This window comes from Leptopilina boulardi, unplaced genomic scaffold (assembly GCF_019393585.1).
Source record: "Leptopilina boulardi isolate dan_hultmark-lab unplaced genomic scaffold, ZJU_Lbou_2.1 LbouV2_38, whole genome shotgun sequence".
Classification (NCBI taxonomy): domain Eukaryota; kingdom Metazoa; phylum Arthropoda; class Insecta; order Hymenoptera; family Figitidae; genus Leptopilina; species Leptopilina boulardi.
The window spans coordinates 4,573,568-4,593,618 of record NW_026137951.1 but is presented as its reverse complement, the minus strand read 5'-3'; the positions used below and the strand labels follow the sequence as shown (position 1 = coordinate 4,593,618).

The 20,051-nt window shown below is 29.2% G+C and overlaps 1 protein-coding gene across 3 annotated transcripts; it reads left to right on the top strand.

The window, feature by feature from the left end:
- The first annotated feature begins 240 nt into the window (after positions 1-240).
- Positions 241-19,883, top strand: LOC127288077 (chaoptin-like). 3 transcript variants are annotated; one of them, XM_051315306.1, is made up of 4 exons: positions 241-424; positions 17,922-18,281; positions 18,541-19,142; positions 19,251-19,883. In XM_051315306.1, exons 1-4 carry the CDS (start codon positions 347-349, stop codon positions 19,558-19,560), a joined length of 1,350 nt encoding a protein of 449 aa, XP_051171263.1. In that variant the 5' UTR covers positions 241-346; the 3' UTR covers positions 19,561-19,883. The 3 variants fall into 3 exon arrangements, with proteins under 3 accessions (XP_051171263.1, XP_051171264.1, XP_051171262.1); XM_051315307.1 differs by lacking the exons at positions 241-424; positions 17,922-18,281 and adding exons at positions 6,853-7,062; positions 8,487-8,846; XM_051315305.1 differs by lacking the exon at positions 241-424 and adding an exon at positions 13,546-13,758.
- The last annotated feature ends 168 nt before the right edge of the window (positions 19,884-20,051 follow it).

The window sequence follows — 20,051 nt, the reverse complement described above, 5'->3', positions numbered from 1 at the left end:
TAAGGAGTACCAGAGAAAGAATCGAATGAAATTTAGATGTTCTGACCCGATAATGAGTTTTATTGAATATGATGTAAAACGAAATAATTTTCCCCACAAATTATGAGAGAGATGATAGTGTTATAGCAATAAAATTTCGGAGCTAAATTTCATATTATGAATTCTATTCGAAACAATCTTAATATTTATCAAAGATTTGTATGTTAGCCTCTCACAGTTCTGAACTCTTTGACCTGCTTGTTGTCGATGAGTTGTCTTCATTCTATCAATCGTTGAGTGTAAGTTTAAATCGTTATATAGGTAAATTAAGTGTTATGAATGTACTGATTTTTTTCTAAAGTTTAAGATGCGTTTGGTAATATGGCTTTACATTATAGTGGTTTTCAACGTTTCTATTATAAATATATCAGCAGAATACGATAAAGTAAGTACACAGTGAATTGATATTGTAATAATAAATACTAATTATCTGTCACAGAAAGATATACTTTGATATATTATATATAAATTTAGTTTTTCAGTCTTTAGTTCACTCGATATTGTATTTGTTTTTGGGATAGAATTATTATAAAAATTTACATGTTTAAATAAAAATTTTATCAACGAGAGGCGTCACCTTCTCTATTTAAACAAAATGATAATGTATAAATTTAATGTATAAAAATACATTAAATACAGTCCAATATTAATTGGAAACATTAATATTACACCGTCCGACAAAATTCAACTTTTTTTTTACCCACAAAAAATCCAACATTTTTGGAAACTAGGACCTAAAAAAAATACCCGTATCTGGCCGTTTTGCTAGATCAAGTCGTTTGTGGTTTTTAGGGGTGAAAACAACCCCTAAATGAAAAGTGACAAGATATTTTTTAAAAATTATTAATATTTTATAAAACTTGGTATCTGGGGGTTTTCGGGGTCACTAATTATTAATCTGATGTCATATTTTCAAAATTCAAAATGTCGGATTCAATATGGCGGTCAAAATTTTAAAAAGTTATTAAATTTTTTTTAAACCTTGATATCTAGGGGTTTTTTGGGTCGCTGATGACGAATCTGATGTTAAATTGTCAAAATTCAAATTGGCGGATATAAAATAAAAAAATTAATAACTTTTTAAAAATTTGATCGCCATATTGGATCCGCCATTTTGAATTTTGAAAATCTGACATCAGATTTACAAGGAAATCAGTTAAAGATCTTGGGTTACTTATAGATCGATCACTGTCATGGAAAGACCAAGTCTATGAAATTTCCCGTAAAACATACACAGTACTACATCAACTAAACAAAAGTAAAGATTCACTTCCCACATCAACACGTTTATTACTAGTTAAATCACTTATTCTTCCATTTTTTGATTACTGTTGCCTTGTATATGATGATATAACTGATGAATTGAACAAAAAATTGGAAAGATCCTTAAATGCTTGTATTCGATATGTTTATGATTTGCCTACTCTCTAAATCTGAATAAGTGAAATTTCACTTAAAATGTGTCAAAAGTCTTCCACGTAGAAAAATAAGTGTATATGCACTTTTAAATAAGTGGTTTTCACTCAAAAATAAGTGAAGTTTCACTTATTTTTAAGTGCATATACACTTATTTTTCTACGTGGAAGACTTTTGACACATTTTAAGTGAAATTTCACTTATTCAGATTTAGAGAGTAAGTATGAGCATATTTCTCAGTATCGAATTAAGTCGCAACTATTGAATGTAGCTACTAGAAGACAGTATTTTATGGGAAATCTACTTTATTCAATTTTTAACACTAAAAGTCCATCATACCTATATGACATATTTGAGTTCAGAAACTCTCTTGATTCTATTCATAACAGACTTCGAGATAGAAAATCAATATTAAAGATACCTGCTCACCGAACTTGTAAAGTACAAAAATCATTTAGTATTAGAGGTGCTAGATTATGGAATAAATTGACACCAGAAATAAGAGATGCACCTAGCCAGGTTACCTTTAAAAAGTTATTTTTTGATTTCTTATTTAAACATAACAACGAAATGTTCAATATAACGCACTGGTAAATTCTATTTTTTTTTCTCTTTATTTGTATAACTGCTTATAAATTATCTTACTCACTCAATATAATTCTTATTTTTAAATTCAATGTTTGCATCGAATTTATATTTATTGGTTATCAACATTATAAATTTTTTTTTTTTTTTTTTCGTATTTATTTCAAAAATTTATTTTTAAAGTTATATTAAATATTTTTACTCGGTAATTACTAATTATGTTTTCATTATGTATTTTATTATATCGTTATAATTCTTTAAATATGTATAAATATGTCATTGTTCCTCGGAGGGCTATCTAGCCCTAGGAACTTCAAATATTTAAATAAATAAATAAATAAATAAATTAATAATCAGTGACCCCGAAAACCCCCAGATACCAAGTTTTATAAAAAATTAATAATTTTTAAAAGATATCTTGTCACTTTTCATTTAGGGGTTGTTTTCACCCCTAAAAACCACAAACGACTTGATCTAGCAAAACGACCAGATACGGGTATTTTTTTTGGGTCCTAGTTTCCGAAAATGTTAAATTTTTTGTGGGTCAAAAATTGTGTCGGACGGTGTTATTGATACTGCAAACACTTATAAAATAATTTATCAGTTATTTTATACAATTTTTAACATATTTTCGCTGTTAAAAATAGTAAAAAGTCTGACGCTATTTTTACATTAACTGACATTTTAATTAGAAAACAGCTATTTAAAAAGAGAAGAAACAAAAAATACATATGTGTTAATTTGAATATCATCCGACTTTTGTACGACCTTGTTCGACAAGTAATTTGAAATTTTTGTCTAGTTCTTATCTTAAATTTGAACAGTTTAATACGTAATATAATTAATTTACTTAACCCTAAACAAATTTTTAATATGTAAATTAATAATTTCATTTCAGGTTGACCTCTCCAATATGAATATAGATAATAGGGAATTTTTTCAAAAATATGGTCATCAAATTTATTTACAGAATTCAAAGGAATTAAATCTCAGTGGAAATGCTTTAAACAGCTTCGTAGACTGTGCAACACGATTAAGTAACTTAGAAGTTTTAGACCTTTCACAAAATTGTTTGGAAAGGATTTATTTTCTTTGCTCGATGGAATCATATGTTTTAAGATTTTTGAATGTCAGTCATAACATGCTTGAATTTATAGATGAAAAAAGTATTAATCGTAGAATTGGTAAATTAGAGACGCTGGACCTTTCTTGGAATTTATTAAGCGGATTGAACAATACGATGTTTGAAGATTTGGAGGTATAAAAATTGATTTTACTTACTTCTTAAATAGATTTATTGTATTATCCTTAAACGGTTCATTAGACCATACTAATTATTTTCCCTCGATTATATATTCACAGGGAATGTGTGTTATTCGTACCTCATAACTGTACTCACCATTTTAATAATCCTATATAATATACTAGAATTGATATGTTGTTTGTTATTGATATGGATAAAATGCTTTCTCATGGTATATTGAAATAACCTAAATTCTTTTGTAAATTTAAAAAAAGGAATAAACATTTTGAAATACATTCATTTTTATCAAAAATATATTGCTACAGAACAATTTTGAGTTTTTAGTCATAGTTTGCGTCAACATGGACCTGGGCAGTTTAAAAATAATATACCCTATTAATGTAATTTATTATTAATTTATAATTTTTTTTCAGGTGTTAGAAGAGTTATATCTATCACACAACCCTATAGGCGACAACATGGAAGAATTTGTATTTGAAAATTTGACTGCTTTGAAGCATTTAGAATTAAAAAATATATCTGTATCCTTTTTTCATGCAGGAATGTTTAAGAATTTATTCAAACTAGTATTTCTAGATTTATCTTTAAATCCCTTAAAAATAATTCCTGTACTACCTACGAATTTAGAAATACTAGATTTATCTCAAACAAACATCACAGAAGACAGCTCATGTTCTTTTTGTTGCGAGTAATTTTGCCCAATGCTAAAACCCATAAGATTTAACACTCTAGGGTAGAATTTGTTGCGTGTTATTTTAACAACAATCCAGTGGACAAAGAACCATGTTCGTTCTAAAATCGTTCTTAAAACGTTTTTAGAACGAACATGATTTTTTTATTACTGGGAATTCTGGCTTAAAATAACACTTAGTTTTTCCTGTGATGTTTTACTGTGTTCTTTTTGATAAAATTTCATAATCTTCATTACTAAAATATTGCGCAATCTTAAAAATTACTTGACACGTAATTGTTAAATATAAAATAATTAATAATACATTTTTCTTCTGAATTAATATTTTTAAATAAAACTGATTTACAATGAAAAATCTTTATTTAACTTTTTTTTACTTTACTTTACTTTTTTACTTTTTAAAATTTCGTGGCCCAGGGCCGAAAGCCTTATAGTTTCACTTTGGCCTCCGTCCGTCGTATTCATATGGTTGCCATTGTAAGGTTGAGTCCAGAATAGACCAAAAACATGAACGTATACGTAACGTGAACGTAACGTATCCATTTAAAATACATTGTGACGTTACGTATACATTCATGGTTTTTGTCTATTCTGGACTCAACCTAACAGATACTATAGCAACCGTCCGTCTGTCCATCCATCAGTCCGTCGTACACTCGTATAGTTGCCATGGTAACCATAACAACGGTTACCATGGCAACCGTTTCCATAACAACCGTTTCCATAACAACCGTTACCATGGCAACCATTTCAATAGCAACCGTTTCCATGCCGCTTTGCGCCTGCTTCTTTTCCTGATTTTTTGATCTATAGTATCAAAGTATGTATTATGTTAAATTTACATGTTGCTGTAAATGCAAAACCGAAAATAATGAGAGTGAAAAGAACAGGGATATATCACTATCCTTTTCACTCTCATTATTTTTGGTTTTACATTCTGCATTTACATCAACATGTAACTCCATCTTTAGATTAAGAATAATCATGACTGTAATAGGACCTATACAGTGTCCGAAAATTATTTGATTTGATTCGAAAATACTTTATTGACTTAAATCAAAGATTACCTTAAACATTATTTTGGATATTTTTATTTAAAAATTGTTGTATTTATCTTAACTAGCGATGTATTCCTCGCTCGTTAACGCTCGCTCGGTTATAGTTATCCTTATTGTTGTTTACTTATTGTAGTTTATGTATATTATATATATAATTTATGTTTTAAATTAATATATTATTAATATTGTATAAAATTTATCTTAATTTTGATTAGTATCATTCAAGGATGAAATGACAATTGTTAAATATTAAATGTTTTAATTTATTATAATTATAACAACAATATTAATTATATTATATTATAATATATTATATTATATAATAATATATTTTTTTTATCTTATATTATATTATGTAATATTATATTGCTGTAAATTACCCCACAAACACATGGAAATTTTGCAAATTTTTTAGAAAAATGTTCATAATAAATCGAAAAACCTTTTAAAATATCGGTTTTTATTTTTATTATCCAGAGTAAACCTTTATAAAGAGATTTTAAAGGTATATATCCAAAAATTCGTAAAAAATTGCATAAAATTGAAAAATAACCCTTTCTTGGGAAGAAAATGCAAAATAACCCTTTTTCGGGTTAAAATTGAAAAAAACATGTTACAAAAAAAAGTATGTAAGATTTTCTAAAAGCATATGGCAAAGTATTTTGATTTATTTGAAAATAAGTGAAAATAGATTTTCCAAGGACGATGTCGAGGTCACGGTGTCGGTGTCGCTTTTGGAAATTTGTTAACTTAATATAATAGAAGATTTTTTTCATATAATTCATATTTTCTGACAAATTTGACGGTTATTTAGAATGTAAAAAATTTCAAGCGAATATGCAAACGGATTCTATTTTAATCGTTCCAAATCTTCACATGAATATCCTTGTCAAAAGTCCGTATAAAAAGCAAGGTGAATTTTTTTAGTAGGAATAATAATTTTGGAATTTATAAATTTTTAAAAATTAAACGTCTAAGAAAAAATTTGTTGTGAACTGTATATAGAATTCTATCTATTCCTGTAAAGTTTGATCACCCTGTGATATTTTTAAAATTTAATTATTGTCTGTTTACTTTGCATAAACTTTGTTTTCATTTTATATTTCTATCTGATTACATTAAAATTAGTCATTTTTAGTGCCCTACAATAAAATTATTCAATTAATATGGAATTGCATTTAATTGAGAATAGACATAGAAGCTACAGAAAAAGTGCACAACAAATAAATTTTTAACATATGTATATGTCAAAAACATTTACAGGATTTTACATTAATTAATCCAGTTGTTATTCCAGTAATTATTCAAATAATTATTCCAATAATTATGCCAGTAATTATTTTGCAAGAGTTGTCCTACGGAATTCCTAGGGATATCCCAATTTCCCCTGACCAAATGATATACGTCAGTAGGACATCCTGAGTATCCGGATGCTGTTAAGGAATTACGAAAAAAGTAATAAAAGACAAAATACTATATAAGGTCTTCAATAAATTTATTAATTTTTAAACATTACCATAGGGGATACAGTTGTAATATGTATAAATTTTTAAGAGGCAATTGATCGATGCTTATAGACGTTTACCTCTAGCTACTTTAAACTATTTTCTCAAAATTGGCACAACCCTGTTCTTCCATACATGACTACAATTCCTCTGCTGTTCCCTACAAGTTATGAGAGAGATTATAGTGTTAAAGCAATTAAATTTCGGAGCTCAATTTCATATTATGAATGCTATTCGAAATAATCTGAATTTATCAAAAATTTGTATGTTAGCCTCACAGTTCTGAACTCTTTGACCTGCTTGTCGTTGATGAGTTCTCTTTCATATTCTTTCAATCTTTGAGTGTAAGCTTAGATCGATATAGGTGATCTCAGTTGTGAATTAAGTGTAATTAATGTACTTTGATTTTTTTTTCTAAAGTTTAAGATGCGTTTTGTAATATGGCTTTACATTATAGTATTTTTCACCGTTTTAATTATAAATGTATCAGCAGAATACCATAAAGTAAGTAATAATAAATACTAATAATCTTTTACAGAAAGGTATACTTTGATATATTATATATATTATAAATTTAGTTTTTCAGTCTTTGATTCACTTGATATTGTATTTGTTTTTGGGATAGAATTATTATAAAAATTTACATTTTTGAATAAAAAATTTATCAACGGGAGGCGTCACATTGTTGTATGCTAAAAAACATTTGTTTTAAAAAATTTGAAATACTTTATGAATTTTTTAAAATTCTTGTTGTTTTACAAACAAGAGGATCGATGAAGAGTTTAAAAGTTTTTTAAGAAATTGAACTTTGTATACTTGTACGATTAACTATATTTACGAATATACATGAGATTACCTAATGACTTGTAACAGAAATCAGTTGATAACAGTGAAAAAGAAACAAGAACAACTATAGGCAATGGTTTTTAGAGGAACCATAGGGGCTATGAAAACCACGCAAACTGTTTTAGGGGAGAAACTACTACACATCCTTACAGTAAAGAAATATTTTATTACCATGAAAAGGATTATAGCACGGAGAAAATAGATAACATGTGTTATGCAAACCAGGCATCTAATAGATTCCATAATATGAATATCCATAATATGAACAGAATGATCAAAAAAGTGACATTTAAACCTCGCTTCAAGATCATTATTCTATCCAGAGAGAAATGGAAGAGGTTTCCACTTTGGGATAAGATGTGGTACACAGTTCGATCCAGGATGGAAATTGGCACAGGTTCATGTATATTCCGAAAATCTAGCGGCGTAAGAGTGTCAATACCGTTAGGTAAATCTAGAGGCAAATATACCAAAGTAAGCTTCTAGATGAGCTGGTTTCTAAAACTTAACTAGATCCAAGTTAGAACTGTGGTTCTTTGCTTAAGGGTCGCGGCTTATTCAACTGCCATCACCGTTGATCATACTCTTACAGAGAAAAAAGACTAAGTCTTTGGGGATGCCTGGGTCCATGTGGGGCTAATAATCCCAAATGTTCATGAAGGCTATCCTTACCGCTACTTTGACTGTAAGGTACTAAGGAGATGGAAAAACGCCTCTTACGACATAGAATTTCTTCTGACGCCTTCTTTTTTAATAGATGATGTCTAGAGTGCAAGAAGACTGCAAATTTCGGTGCTATCTGGGGAATAGATTCATAATCTGTCAGTTGGAGAGATTTTCGCCTTCTAGAAAACTGAAAGTCTCTAATTATGTTATTTTGAATTGAGCTTCCTAAAGGAATAAGTACAACGGGATTTCGATTCAGATGCTAATTCTCGTATCAGGAAGCCTTAGGCTAAGCTCGTCGTAGATTAGATTATATTTAACATATATAATAAGAAAATAGTTATTTAAAGAGAGAAAAAAACTAAAAAATCAATCAATACAAATTTGTAATACATAAATTAATAATTTCATTTTAGGTTGACTTGTCCAATAGAAATATAAGTGGAAATGAATTTTTTAAAACTTTTCAACGTGAAATGATGGTGTGGAATTCAAAGGAATTAAATCTCAGTGGAAATGCTTTAAACAGCTTTTTAGACTGTGCAACACAATTAAATCACTTAGAAGTTTTAGACCTTTCACGAAATTCTTTGAATAAGCTTTATTTTCTTTGCAAAGATGAAACATATATTCTAAAATTCTTAAATGTCAGTCACAACCAGCTTGAACAAATAGATGAACGTACCTTGAATCATAAAGTTAGTAAATTAGAGACGCTGGACGTTTCTTGGAATTTATTAAATGGATTAAACGATACGATGTTTGCAGATTTGGAGGTATAAAAATTAATTTATTTTACTTACTTGTTCAATAGATTTAGTAATGATTTACCTGATATAATATAAGAAGAACAAAACAATTTTGACTTTTTCAGTCCAGTTTGCTCCAACTTAGATCTGGGCAGTTCAAAAATACACAGAAAAAACTAAACTTAAGGCTCATTTTGATTTGCAACAAAAATGAGACTAGGTTTTTTCTGTGTAATACCCTACTAATATAATTTATTATTATATAAATAATGATTTTATCACTCGGTTGACAAAATATTAAAACAATGATGTAAACGATCACTCCGAATCAAGGCAATAAAAATAAAAAGAATTCAGTCTTTCTTTACGTTTTAACTGTTGAAACGTAAAGAAAGACTGAATTCTTTTTATTTTTATTGCCTTGATTCCGAGTGATCGTTTACTTCATTAATTTGATATAATTTATTATTAATTCATAATTTTTTTGCAGGTATTGGAAAAGTTATATCTATCACACAACCCTATAGGCGACAATATGGAAGAATTTGTATTTGAAAATTTGACTACTTTAAAACATTTAGAATTAAAAAATATATCTGTATCCTTTTTTCATGCAGAAATGTTTAAAAATTTATTAAAACTAGTATTTCTAGATTTATCTTTAAATCCCATAGAAATAATTCCTGTACTACCCATGAATTTAGAAATACTAGATTTGTCTCAAACAAACATATACAGATTTGAATCGCTTAAATTACCCCGGTTACAAGTACTAAGAATTAATAATATGCAAAATCTTTCTTCAGTAAATCTTAATGATTTTGAAAAGTGTCCAAAATTAAATTCATTGTCAATGAGAAATTCTACGAAATTGAAAGAGTTAACAATGTGGCTGCCGAAGCCTCACTTATTGTCTGAGCTTCGTTACTTAGACATTCAAGATGATGCTATTAAAACATTGATTAGAGACCTACAATTAATGATTGAAGAAAAAACAAAATTTAAATTCCAAAATAATCCCTGGCATTGTGACTGTAAAGTGGAAATAAAAAACTGATGGTTAATACTTCTCACAATCTTTGGAACCAGATATTAGCGTAAGATTTTTTTATAATACTTCACTTAAATAATTTTGTCGTTTTTTAAAGTTAAGACATTTCATTTCTTCAAATTAATTTTTTTATTATGTTTTTTAATAGAGATAGTGCCCGAAAACATTTCTAGAATAAGATCCATAACATACACTTGATAATTTGTTATGTTAATAATGTAATAATTTTACAGAATTAAGATGTGACTGGCGAAAATTTTTCTTTAAGAAATAAACAACAAGGAGCACATCGTATGTTTCCATTATTTTACAATATTTCATCTTTGGTAGTTTTGGAAAAGCAACTTTTAGAAGATGAATATGAAATTGAACATTTAAACTTTCAACGTAGTAATATAACTGTTATATATTATTTATTTTTATTACATAAAAATAGAGAATATTTGGTAAAATTGGGGTTTACGTATAAGCTTTTCTCTGGAATTTTTAACTTTTATGTCTCTCTTGATATATTCTTTTGATTATAAGAATATTTTACCTTATTTTTGTTGGATATATTAATTTGTAATACGAGCAATCATTTACAAAAAATTTGATATAAATTTATTATGCAGATGAAGAATTATTTCATTTTTTATATGTGATTTTCAACAATGTCTACTTGTTCTTAATTATATTTTTTCACATCATAATAACTTATGAGAAAACAAAGTTTAAGTTATTAAAATTATTTTAAGATATAATATAAATTGATATGCTATGAAAATTATTGTAATTTTAATAATGAAAAACATGTGTGTATAAGATTTGAAAATGACCATAATACGGGCAAAATGTTTTATTAATTGTGGACGTCAATCGATAACTCGATCTTCGCTCGGCTGAACGCTGATAAGGCAATCGATGGTAAGAAAATGAAGAAAAATTAAAAACTCCAAATATTGACTCTTTAAAAACGCTAGCTTGTAGCAAATATTAAAACACAAGTTTTTTTTAAATCACTTTTTTCAATAAAATGAATATTTACCAAAAAAAAAAATATGACCGTAATTACTACACCCTTGATACCTTAGTGAATTTCATAGGAATATTCCACATTGAGAGGATATTCAGGTGATAACATATTTTTAAATATGTTTTTAGTATTTCTCCTTATTAGAATATCAATTTATAACACACTTCCATTATTTCAACACTTAAAAAAAAATAATTTAATAGGGTAAGTCCAGGGGAGTTGGGCATAGTTTTTTTAAAGGTCTGTAAAAATAAAAAGAAAGTGATTTATGTATTAACTTTTATTGATAATTAAACATTGAACATTTAACTTACAAAAGAATAATAGAAATGAGAAATTTTTTAAATGCAAACAATCTTGAAATTAATATTTCTTAAAAAACGCGTTTGGACATCTCTCCCGGAATGTACGGGGGAGATGGCGAATACTTTAAAATCAATTTTTAGCTTTTCACTTTATCAAAATTTTTAATTTAAAGGGATTAAAGTCTTTTTTTTCTGACTACATTTCGAACATTTATGATTAAATTCAGTGCAATTTTCATAAGCGCTGTCTGTCTGTTTGTCTCACCGCGCAAAATAAAAAAAAATTGAAATTTTGAAAAAAATTAGGTTCAAGTCACTTAAAAAGATTTTTGGGGTCATTACCCCCATTTTATCAAAATTTCGAATTTTTTTTTAATCCTGTACGATCTAAGCTTTAATTTAAGCATATATAGAAGTGTCTAGCACGTTTGGCACGGTGCTCTTGGATGAGGTTTAACTCAAAAGTTCCCCCCCATCCAATTTTTCTCTCAAATCTCATTCTAGTATCAAAACTGAATAATTTCAGCTAAAAATGAAAATCTTTTATGGAAGGAATAAAAAGAAAACTCAATTTTTCGTAATTTTTTGTAGGTTCTTTGTTATAGCTAGATCCAAAAGTACCCCACAGTTAAAATTTCTGTTGGAAATTAACGTATGTGTACCTAAAGCAACATAATGCAGTTAAGATGTAAAAAAGAAGTAATATCAATTTTATAATTCATAAAAACAGCAAAAAATAGCGTTTTCTGGTAGTTTTTAAGCCTAATCACTATATATATTATTTTAATGGCAAAAGTTATAATATTCATTTGAAAGCTTATAAAATTCCCTACAAATTGGTTGTTTAACTTACTTTTTATCTTTACTCAATAAAAAGATATGTCTGTCAGAATGTTAAAAAACAACATAAAAAAAAAGTTTTCCATCCAGTAATTGGCCATCTCTCCCGCATGGCCAACTCCCCGGACTTACCCTATAACCTTGGAATATTTCCTCAATATCCCCTCAATGTCACTGGAATATTCCCTGAATGTCACCGTGGAATATTCCTATGAGGTGAATATTTTCATTTTCCTAGAAGATCATGGGAATATTTCACGATGATATTCAGGGAATATACCGTGATGCTTTAGGTATGTTAATTTTAATAATTACCTGATTTTTAATTATACAATTTTTTTTGCTTTTTTTTTATTCCGGCAATGAGTTTATTTTTATGTTTGGCATAATCTTTGTTTGCTTTTGCACAAATACTGTGCTCTTTTTGATAAACTTTCGTAATCTTCATTACTGAAATATTGCGCAACCTACAAAATTATTTGACACGCGACTGTTAAATTAATTAATAATACATTTTCTTCCTTGAATAAATATTCTTAAATAAAATTGCTTTACAATAGAAGTTTTTATTTAATAATAAAACGAATATTTTTTTATCTATAATACGAGAGGGAAACAACTAAAAAATTTGGTGTACACCTATGTATACTTCAAAATAATTGATAATTCACGATACTTCAGATAATTCAGAATAATTCATATACTTCAAGTTAATTCAAGATAATTCTTAGTAATTCGAGTTAATTCAGGATAATTAAACACAAGTGTATACTTTAATTCACAAGTTATTTCCCATTCGCTATAATATTAAAAATAAATTTGTGGAGACTGGAGATTGAAACCCACAGCACCTAAAATTTCAGCAACATTGCCTCATTATTACCATTATTTCTGCAATATTAAAATATTAAGATGATGTTGCGAATATTGTAGATATTGCTCAACTCTACCATCTTTAGAGAAAAAAATCTTTCTCATACTGTACAAGCAAAATTTTCTAGTGTTACAGTATTAGAAAGATCAGGTTACTTTTATGAAATGACGAAAGTTTTGAAACAATTGTCATCTAATAGATTTTTATAACATATGAAACTACTGAAAAGCTCAAGCTTCATTATACTTTAAAAAAAAATTAATAAGCTAAATAATTTTAGATAGAGGTTAGACCGCTAAAGCAGTTTAAAGGATAAGTTTGTTATATTTTAAACTTTACCATTAGGGGAGACAAGAAACGGTTGTGATACAAAATTTTTTAAGGGACAATTAATCCATGTTTATAGACGTTTTCTCTAGGTACTTTTAAACTATTTTCTCATAATTGTCAAAATTTTGCGTCACAATCCTGTTTGTGCTTACATGATTCCAATTCCTTTGCTATGCCCTACAAGTTATGAGAGAGACGATTGTCTTAAAGTAATTAAATCTGGGAGCATAATTGCATATTATGAATGCTATGCGAAACAATCTGAATTTATCAAAGATTTGTATGTTCGCCTCACAGTTCTGAACTCTTTGACCTGTTTGTCGTCGATGAATTCTCTGTCATTCTGTCAATCGTTGAGTGTAAGCTTAGATCGATATAGGTGATCTCTGCTGTGAGTTAAGTGTATTGAATGTACTGATTTTTTTCTAAAGTTTAAGATGCGTTTGGTAACATGGCTTTACATTATAGTATTTTTCACCGTTTCTATTGTAAATATATTAGCAGAATCATCAGAAAACCTTAAAGTAAGTACACAGTGAATTACTAATTTAATAATAAATATTAATTAACTGTCACAGAAAGGTATAACTAACATCAGGTAAATATGTATTTGGAGACAATTATAATGATCTATTCTTCATTATTTTCCGGTACTAACATATAAACTTAGTTAATTATTTGTCATTTTTAGTACAAAATAATGTTACAACAATCAAAAAGCATCTCTAAACTGTGTATTAATTGAGTAAATAAAAACTTTTGAATCAGAAACTTTGGAAACTAATTTTTCATACATGATTCTCAGTAACTGACCTCAAAATCCCCATAAAATTGTATTATGTTCGAATTTTAACAATCTTCATGAATATCTATAAAAGCTAAAGCTAAAATAGTAACACTTGTTACTATTTTCCCTTGTCACAACCGTCAACAGTGCAGTCTCTCCTATCTTAAAAATATTTTTAATATGGAGTTAATATTTTATTGAAATACATATTATACTTTGTGAATGAATCATATTGAACGTTAGCTTAACTTGATATTTTATTGCACACATTTAATTTTGATGTAGAATTATCTTGAATTGAAAAGTGATTAAGAATTATCAGTCATAAATTTTCGAGTTCACTTCATATTATATTTATATTTTTGGGGATAGAATTATTATATAAATTTATAATTGAATAAGAATGTTTTATCATCGGGAGGCGTCACATTGTCGCACACTGAACAAATTTATTATAAACATTTTTATAAAGAACTTAAAATATACTTTTTAAATGTTTTAAATTTTTCTCATTGTTGTTTCCCAAACAAGGGTATTAATGAAGAGTTTAAAACTTTTTTTTGTGAAATTGAACTTTGAATACTTGTACGATTAACTATTTACGAACATGCATAAGATTATACCTAACTCGAAACAGATAAGGGGAGAAATAAAAAAACGACTAAAAAACTTTTAGAAAATTATTTGTTATGTCATAATTATTTATAAATTTTTAATTATTATTAATTTTTCCTAATCTAAGAACTTATAATTATTCCCTATACTCTAATCCCTCAATTTAACTCTGGTTAAAGAAACTAAGATGGAGAGAGGTTATTAAATGAATGAACAAAATGATAATTAAACGGAATAATTAAACAGAAGAAGTTTGATTAGTGTTTAAGCAGGAGGAAGTTGAGTGTCTTCAGAGGATCGAAGAGAAGATCGCCAAGATGGAAAAGTCTTTCGAAGTCCATAAGAATGTCAACATGACTATTAAGGATGGACGTAAGACTCTACAGAATCTTGTCAATGAGGCGAAGACAATGCACGCCCTAGCAGATACCACTGGTTTCATTCAGTGAAAATTTTATTGGAAGTGTTACGTCTCAAATAGAGAAATAACTAACGAAATAATATTTTATTTTATTTATGGCCGCTCGGTGATTCAGTGAATTCCTGTTTCATTTATAGAGCAGAAGGCTCCGAACTAAGGGTACAGGAAAGAAAGAGAATAGTGATTAATTTTATAATTAGGTTACAATTTATTTAGACAAGTATTTTTAGTTACAACAATTCGTTCTTATGAGAGAGAGGAAATCTCGAACCAACCAATCCAGGAAATAGAGTTCAACATTCAACTGAAATAAGGAATGCAAGGGTTACTACAAATAAACGAAAAGTTTAGAAAAGTTAGGAGTGAGAATATAAAACACTTACCTTAAAATTCAGTAGTAGGTGTCTTGAAAGAAAAAGGACCACTGCTGTGTCCATGTTGTCACAGGAAAAGAGCTGGTACCAGCGTGAGTTTATGACGTCAGGTAGGTTGACGGGCCCAGGTATAACCGCAGGTCCGGAGTTCTATTAGGCGTGATGAAATTCCCAATAATAAGTCTCTTCCAAATAAAGGAAGAATGGATAATTGCCCAATGTAATGAGAAGTAAAGATCCTCGTTTAATGTAGAGGGTTTTGACACTTGATTTTCACTTTCGTATAAGAAAATTATGCACTTAAACTAGAAGACGTCGACTGGTACCAATAATGAGGTTGATGTTATACGTATGAAGATGATTTCAGAACCGATCTCTCCGTGAAAATGTAGTCCTTTTATACTGATTTTTCGCAAGAGAATAGATAAAATTTTATTGTCGTACTATATATTTTTCACCCTTATTTTGGAAGCCAAAGTTGAGTCCTTCTCTCTCAGTTGAACGTAAAAAAGGGGGGGTGTGAACCATTCTAATACAAGATAGAAAGAGTACGACTACGGTTATTCGCAGCTGTAGAAGTGTGTTTATGGTCTTCTAATGTGGTGATACCACAGGGGTTCGTCACTTAGAAAAATTAGAAAGAGAGCATTTATTACATCGTCTAACTTTAGCACATAGGGAAAATTAGAAAGAGAGCATTTTGTTTCGTGGGGGTGTGAGCTCTTCTAGTGTCATAAAAGATTTCTCGCTTCTATTTGTATGTTTTAGAAATACAGTATATAGACGTAGAAGGATACAAAACGCAGGGGTCTTTTATATATAAAAGAAAGATGTTTAGTTGCGCGACAAAAGGGCGGAAATTTAACTTTTAAGAGAAAAGTATTTAGATGCGTAACAAAAACACGGGTGTTTCAGTAGACTCTGTCGATAAAACAGATTTCACTAATTCAATCAGTGAATATAACTGGTTCACCAGTGAAATTCCACTGATTCAAATTTAAAGAGAAGGTGACGGTAACACCGAATCTTAAGGAAACCAGTAAGAAGAAAGCGACGATTAGATTTACAGCAGGAATTGCGTTACAGTTTGAAAGATTTTTTAAAAAGAGGTTAGATGGGATAATCCCAAACAAGAAGATTGATGAAGAGTTTAAAACTTTTTTGTGAAATTCAACTTTGAATACTTGTACGATTAACTATTTACGAACATGCATAACGTTGGTAGTATTCGTCCAAACAGCCACGAGTGGACCTACAGCGGGAATTGCGTTACAATGTAGAAGATTTTTAACGAAAAAGAGACAATATGCCTCGTTCAACTTATCTCTTTTCTTCAGAAGTTCGCAAATTGATTCGTGACTCTCACTGTATGTCGTCGTTCAAACATTTGTTCAACATAGTCATCGTTCTACAACACTGACTCTCACTTTAAATTAAAGGGATAGTTTTCCGATGGTCAAGATACGACACCACGGACCCTCGACTTAGGGCGGGACCTTTCCAATCCCCAGGAACTATGCAGGTTCCTGCCCGCAAGTTGTTATGCAGCAACTTACACGTCGACAACTTGGAAGAAGACTGATCACTTGAATCAGCTTTCTCTCTAATGTCTTGCTCTAAGCGATGTGAGTTTTTAACCTTATTATTAATCGCCTCTTACGACACGCAGAGCAGGGCAACGTTAGGATTATTCACCCACCGATGTCAACAAGGTCACGAGTGGATCTACGATAGCAGATTGAGGGCACAAGGCCTACAAAAAGGAGAGACCTCTTGATCAAATTTGGAGGCGACTGCAATAAGGAGGCACTCATCGCTGAGGTCACCAAAACGGTTGGAAGCATAGGGAAGGTGCAGACGGTGAATCGATGTCACCGATGACTGGCGGACGGCCACATGGGAAGAGTTGGTAAGACAGCGGACAGATCGACTGTGTGCTTCAAGTGCAGTGAAGTCGATCATAAGTTTGCAAACTACAGTAGAAACCCAAGCTGCTTCTTATGTAGAGAAAAGTATGGCGATAAGGTGAACATTATCCATGTCGCAGGCAGCGGAGGATGCGGAGTCTTCAAAATACTCTCGCACAAACAAAGAATAAATAGACCAGAAAGATCGGCAATGGCAAGGGTCGCGATTCACATTTAATCAAGGATTCCCGATTCAGTCAATTTGAATATCAATGATTTCATAATAGTATTATTTCATTAAAAATATACAATTTGCCATTTTTAAATGGAAATTCATTTCTATTTCTTTCAATTTGTCCTAATGGATCAGAAAATGAGATTAATATAAATTTGCGTGGTAATTCATTTTTATATTCATTTCAATTTGTTTTTGTTTGCTGGGTTGTTGGAAAAGTAATTCAAATTTTTTGTTTAGTTCTTATCTGACATCTCAACAGTTTAATATGTAATATATATATATATATATATAATTTATTGAAGCTTAAACAAATTTTTAATATGTAAATTAATAATTTCATTTCAGGTTGACCTCTCCAATAGAAATATGGATAATAAGGAATTTTTTAAAAATTATCAACGTCAAATTGATGTACAGAATATAAAGGAATTAAATCTCAGTGGAAATGCTTTAAACAGCTTCGTAGACTGTGCAACAACTTTACATAGTTTAGAGGTTTTAGACCTTTCACGAAATTCTTTGGATAAGTTTTATTTTCTTTGCAAAGATGAAACATATATTCTAAGATTCTTAAATGTCAGTCACAACCAACTTGAATATATTGATGAACGTACCTTGAATAATAAAACTGTTAAATTAGAGACGCTGGACGTTTCTTGGAATTTATTAAGTGGATTGAACGATACGATGTTTCAACATATGGAGGTACATATAAAAAATATTAACTTTATCTGTTTAATAAATTTGTTCTTACTCTCAGACTATTAACTAAATGATACTAATTACGTTACCTCGATTCTTTGGGAATGTGTATTGTACCTCATAACTCTACTCCCTTTTCTAATAATCCTATAGTACAGGAATTGATGTTATGTTTGTTACTGATCTGGTGAAAATGCCCAAACTTAAACCTGGACAGTTTTAAATTAATATAACTTATTATAAATATATAATTTTTTTGCAGGTATTGGAAAAGTTATATCTATCACACAACCCAATAGGCGACAATATGGATGAATTTGTATTTGAAAATTTGACTACTTTAAAGCATTTAGAATTAAAAAATATATCTGTATCCTTTTTTTATACAAAAATGTTTGAGAATTTATTAAAACTAGTATTTCTAGATTTATCTTTGAATCCCATAGAAGTAATTCCTGTACTACCCATGACTTTAGAAATACTAGATTTGTCTCAAACAAACATATACAGATTTGATTCGTTTAAATTACCCCGGTTACAAGTACTGAGACTTAATAATATGCAAAATCTTTCTTCAGTAAATCTGAATGATTTTGAAAAGTGTACAAAATTAAATTCATTGTCATTGAGAAGTTCTAAGAAATTAAAACAGTTAACGACGTTGGCGCCGATGGATCACTTATTGCCTGAGCTTCGTTACCTAGACATTCAAGATTGCGCTCTTGAAAAATTGGGCAAGGAGCTGCAATCGATGATTGAAGAAGTAAAAATATTTAAATTCCAAAATAACCCCTGGTATTGTGACTGTAAAATGGAATGGATACTGATGGTTAACACATCTCACAATCTTAGAAACCAGATAGTGTAAGATTTTTCTATTATATTTCATTCAGATAATTTTGAAAATCGAGACAATATGTAATGTAAATATATCTCATAAAATTGTGTTTAAAACTATTTTCAATTTTACAGATGCCATTCACCAGCATTAGTTCAAAGGAAGCTTATAGGTGAAATACCAGTAGATGAGTTACAATGCTTATCTGATACGTACAACTATGCTCCTATTTTGTGGATTTGCATTGTTACAGTGGGTCTTTGTTTAATAATAGTGAGCATAATATTGATATTCAGAAGTTCTATTACCAATTGGGTTATACGAAGAAAAACAAGTAGAGATTCGGTTTCCTACACTAATGTTGTAGAATCTTCTAATGATCTTGTTAAAATACTGAATGATAGTGATCTTCAGGAGCGTTTTGAGGAATGTATAAAACCTTAAGTTTTTTTTTAAATTACAATTGAAACTGCATCTCTTACAAAAGCTTCTGAAGAGGCATCAGCATCATTACGGAAGAGATGCTCGTAATCAAAAGACGAAAAAGAAGAAGTATTAGGCGCTGATTATTATATCAGTTAATAAATACAGTAACTGCAAATGTAAAAGTAATAGAACTTACGATTTTGAGGTGTGTCTCATATGAGACTGAGAGGATCACTTCTGAGATTTTATTCATTTTTCGTTTTTTATTGTTATACAAAAATGTTGTCTGACGCCGAAACTGTCAAACTTTAAGAAAAAATATAATTTTACAAAATTTTTAATTTTAATATTTTTTATTTTTAAACGAAATTCACAACCTTTCTTCCGCAGTTCAGTTATCTTCACTATTAAAGACCATAGTGTTACATATCAGAAGGAGATGCACAAAATCTATTATATTATTATTTTTTTAAAACCTGTTATATTTACGTAACGGAAGGCTTCGAACT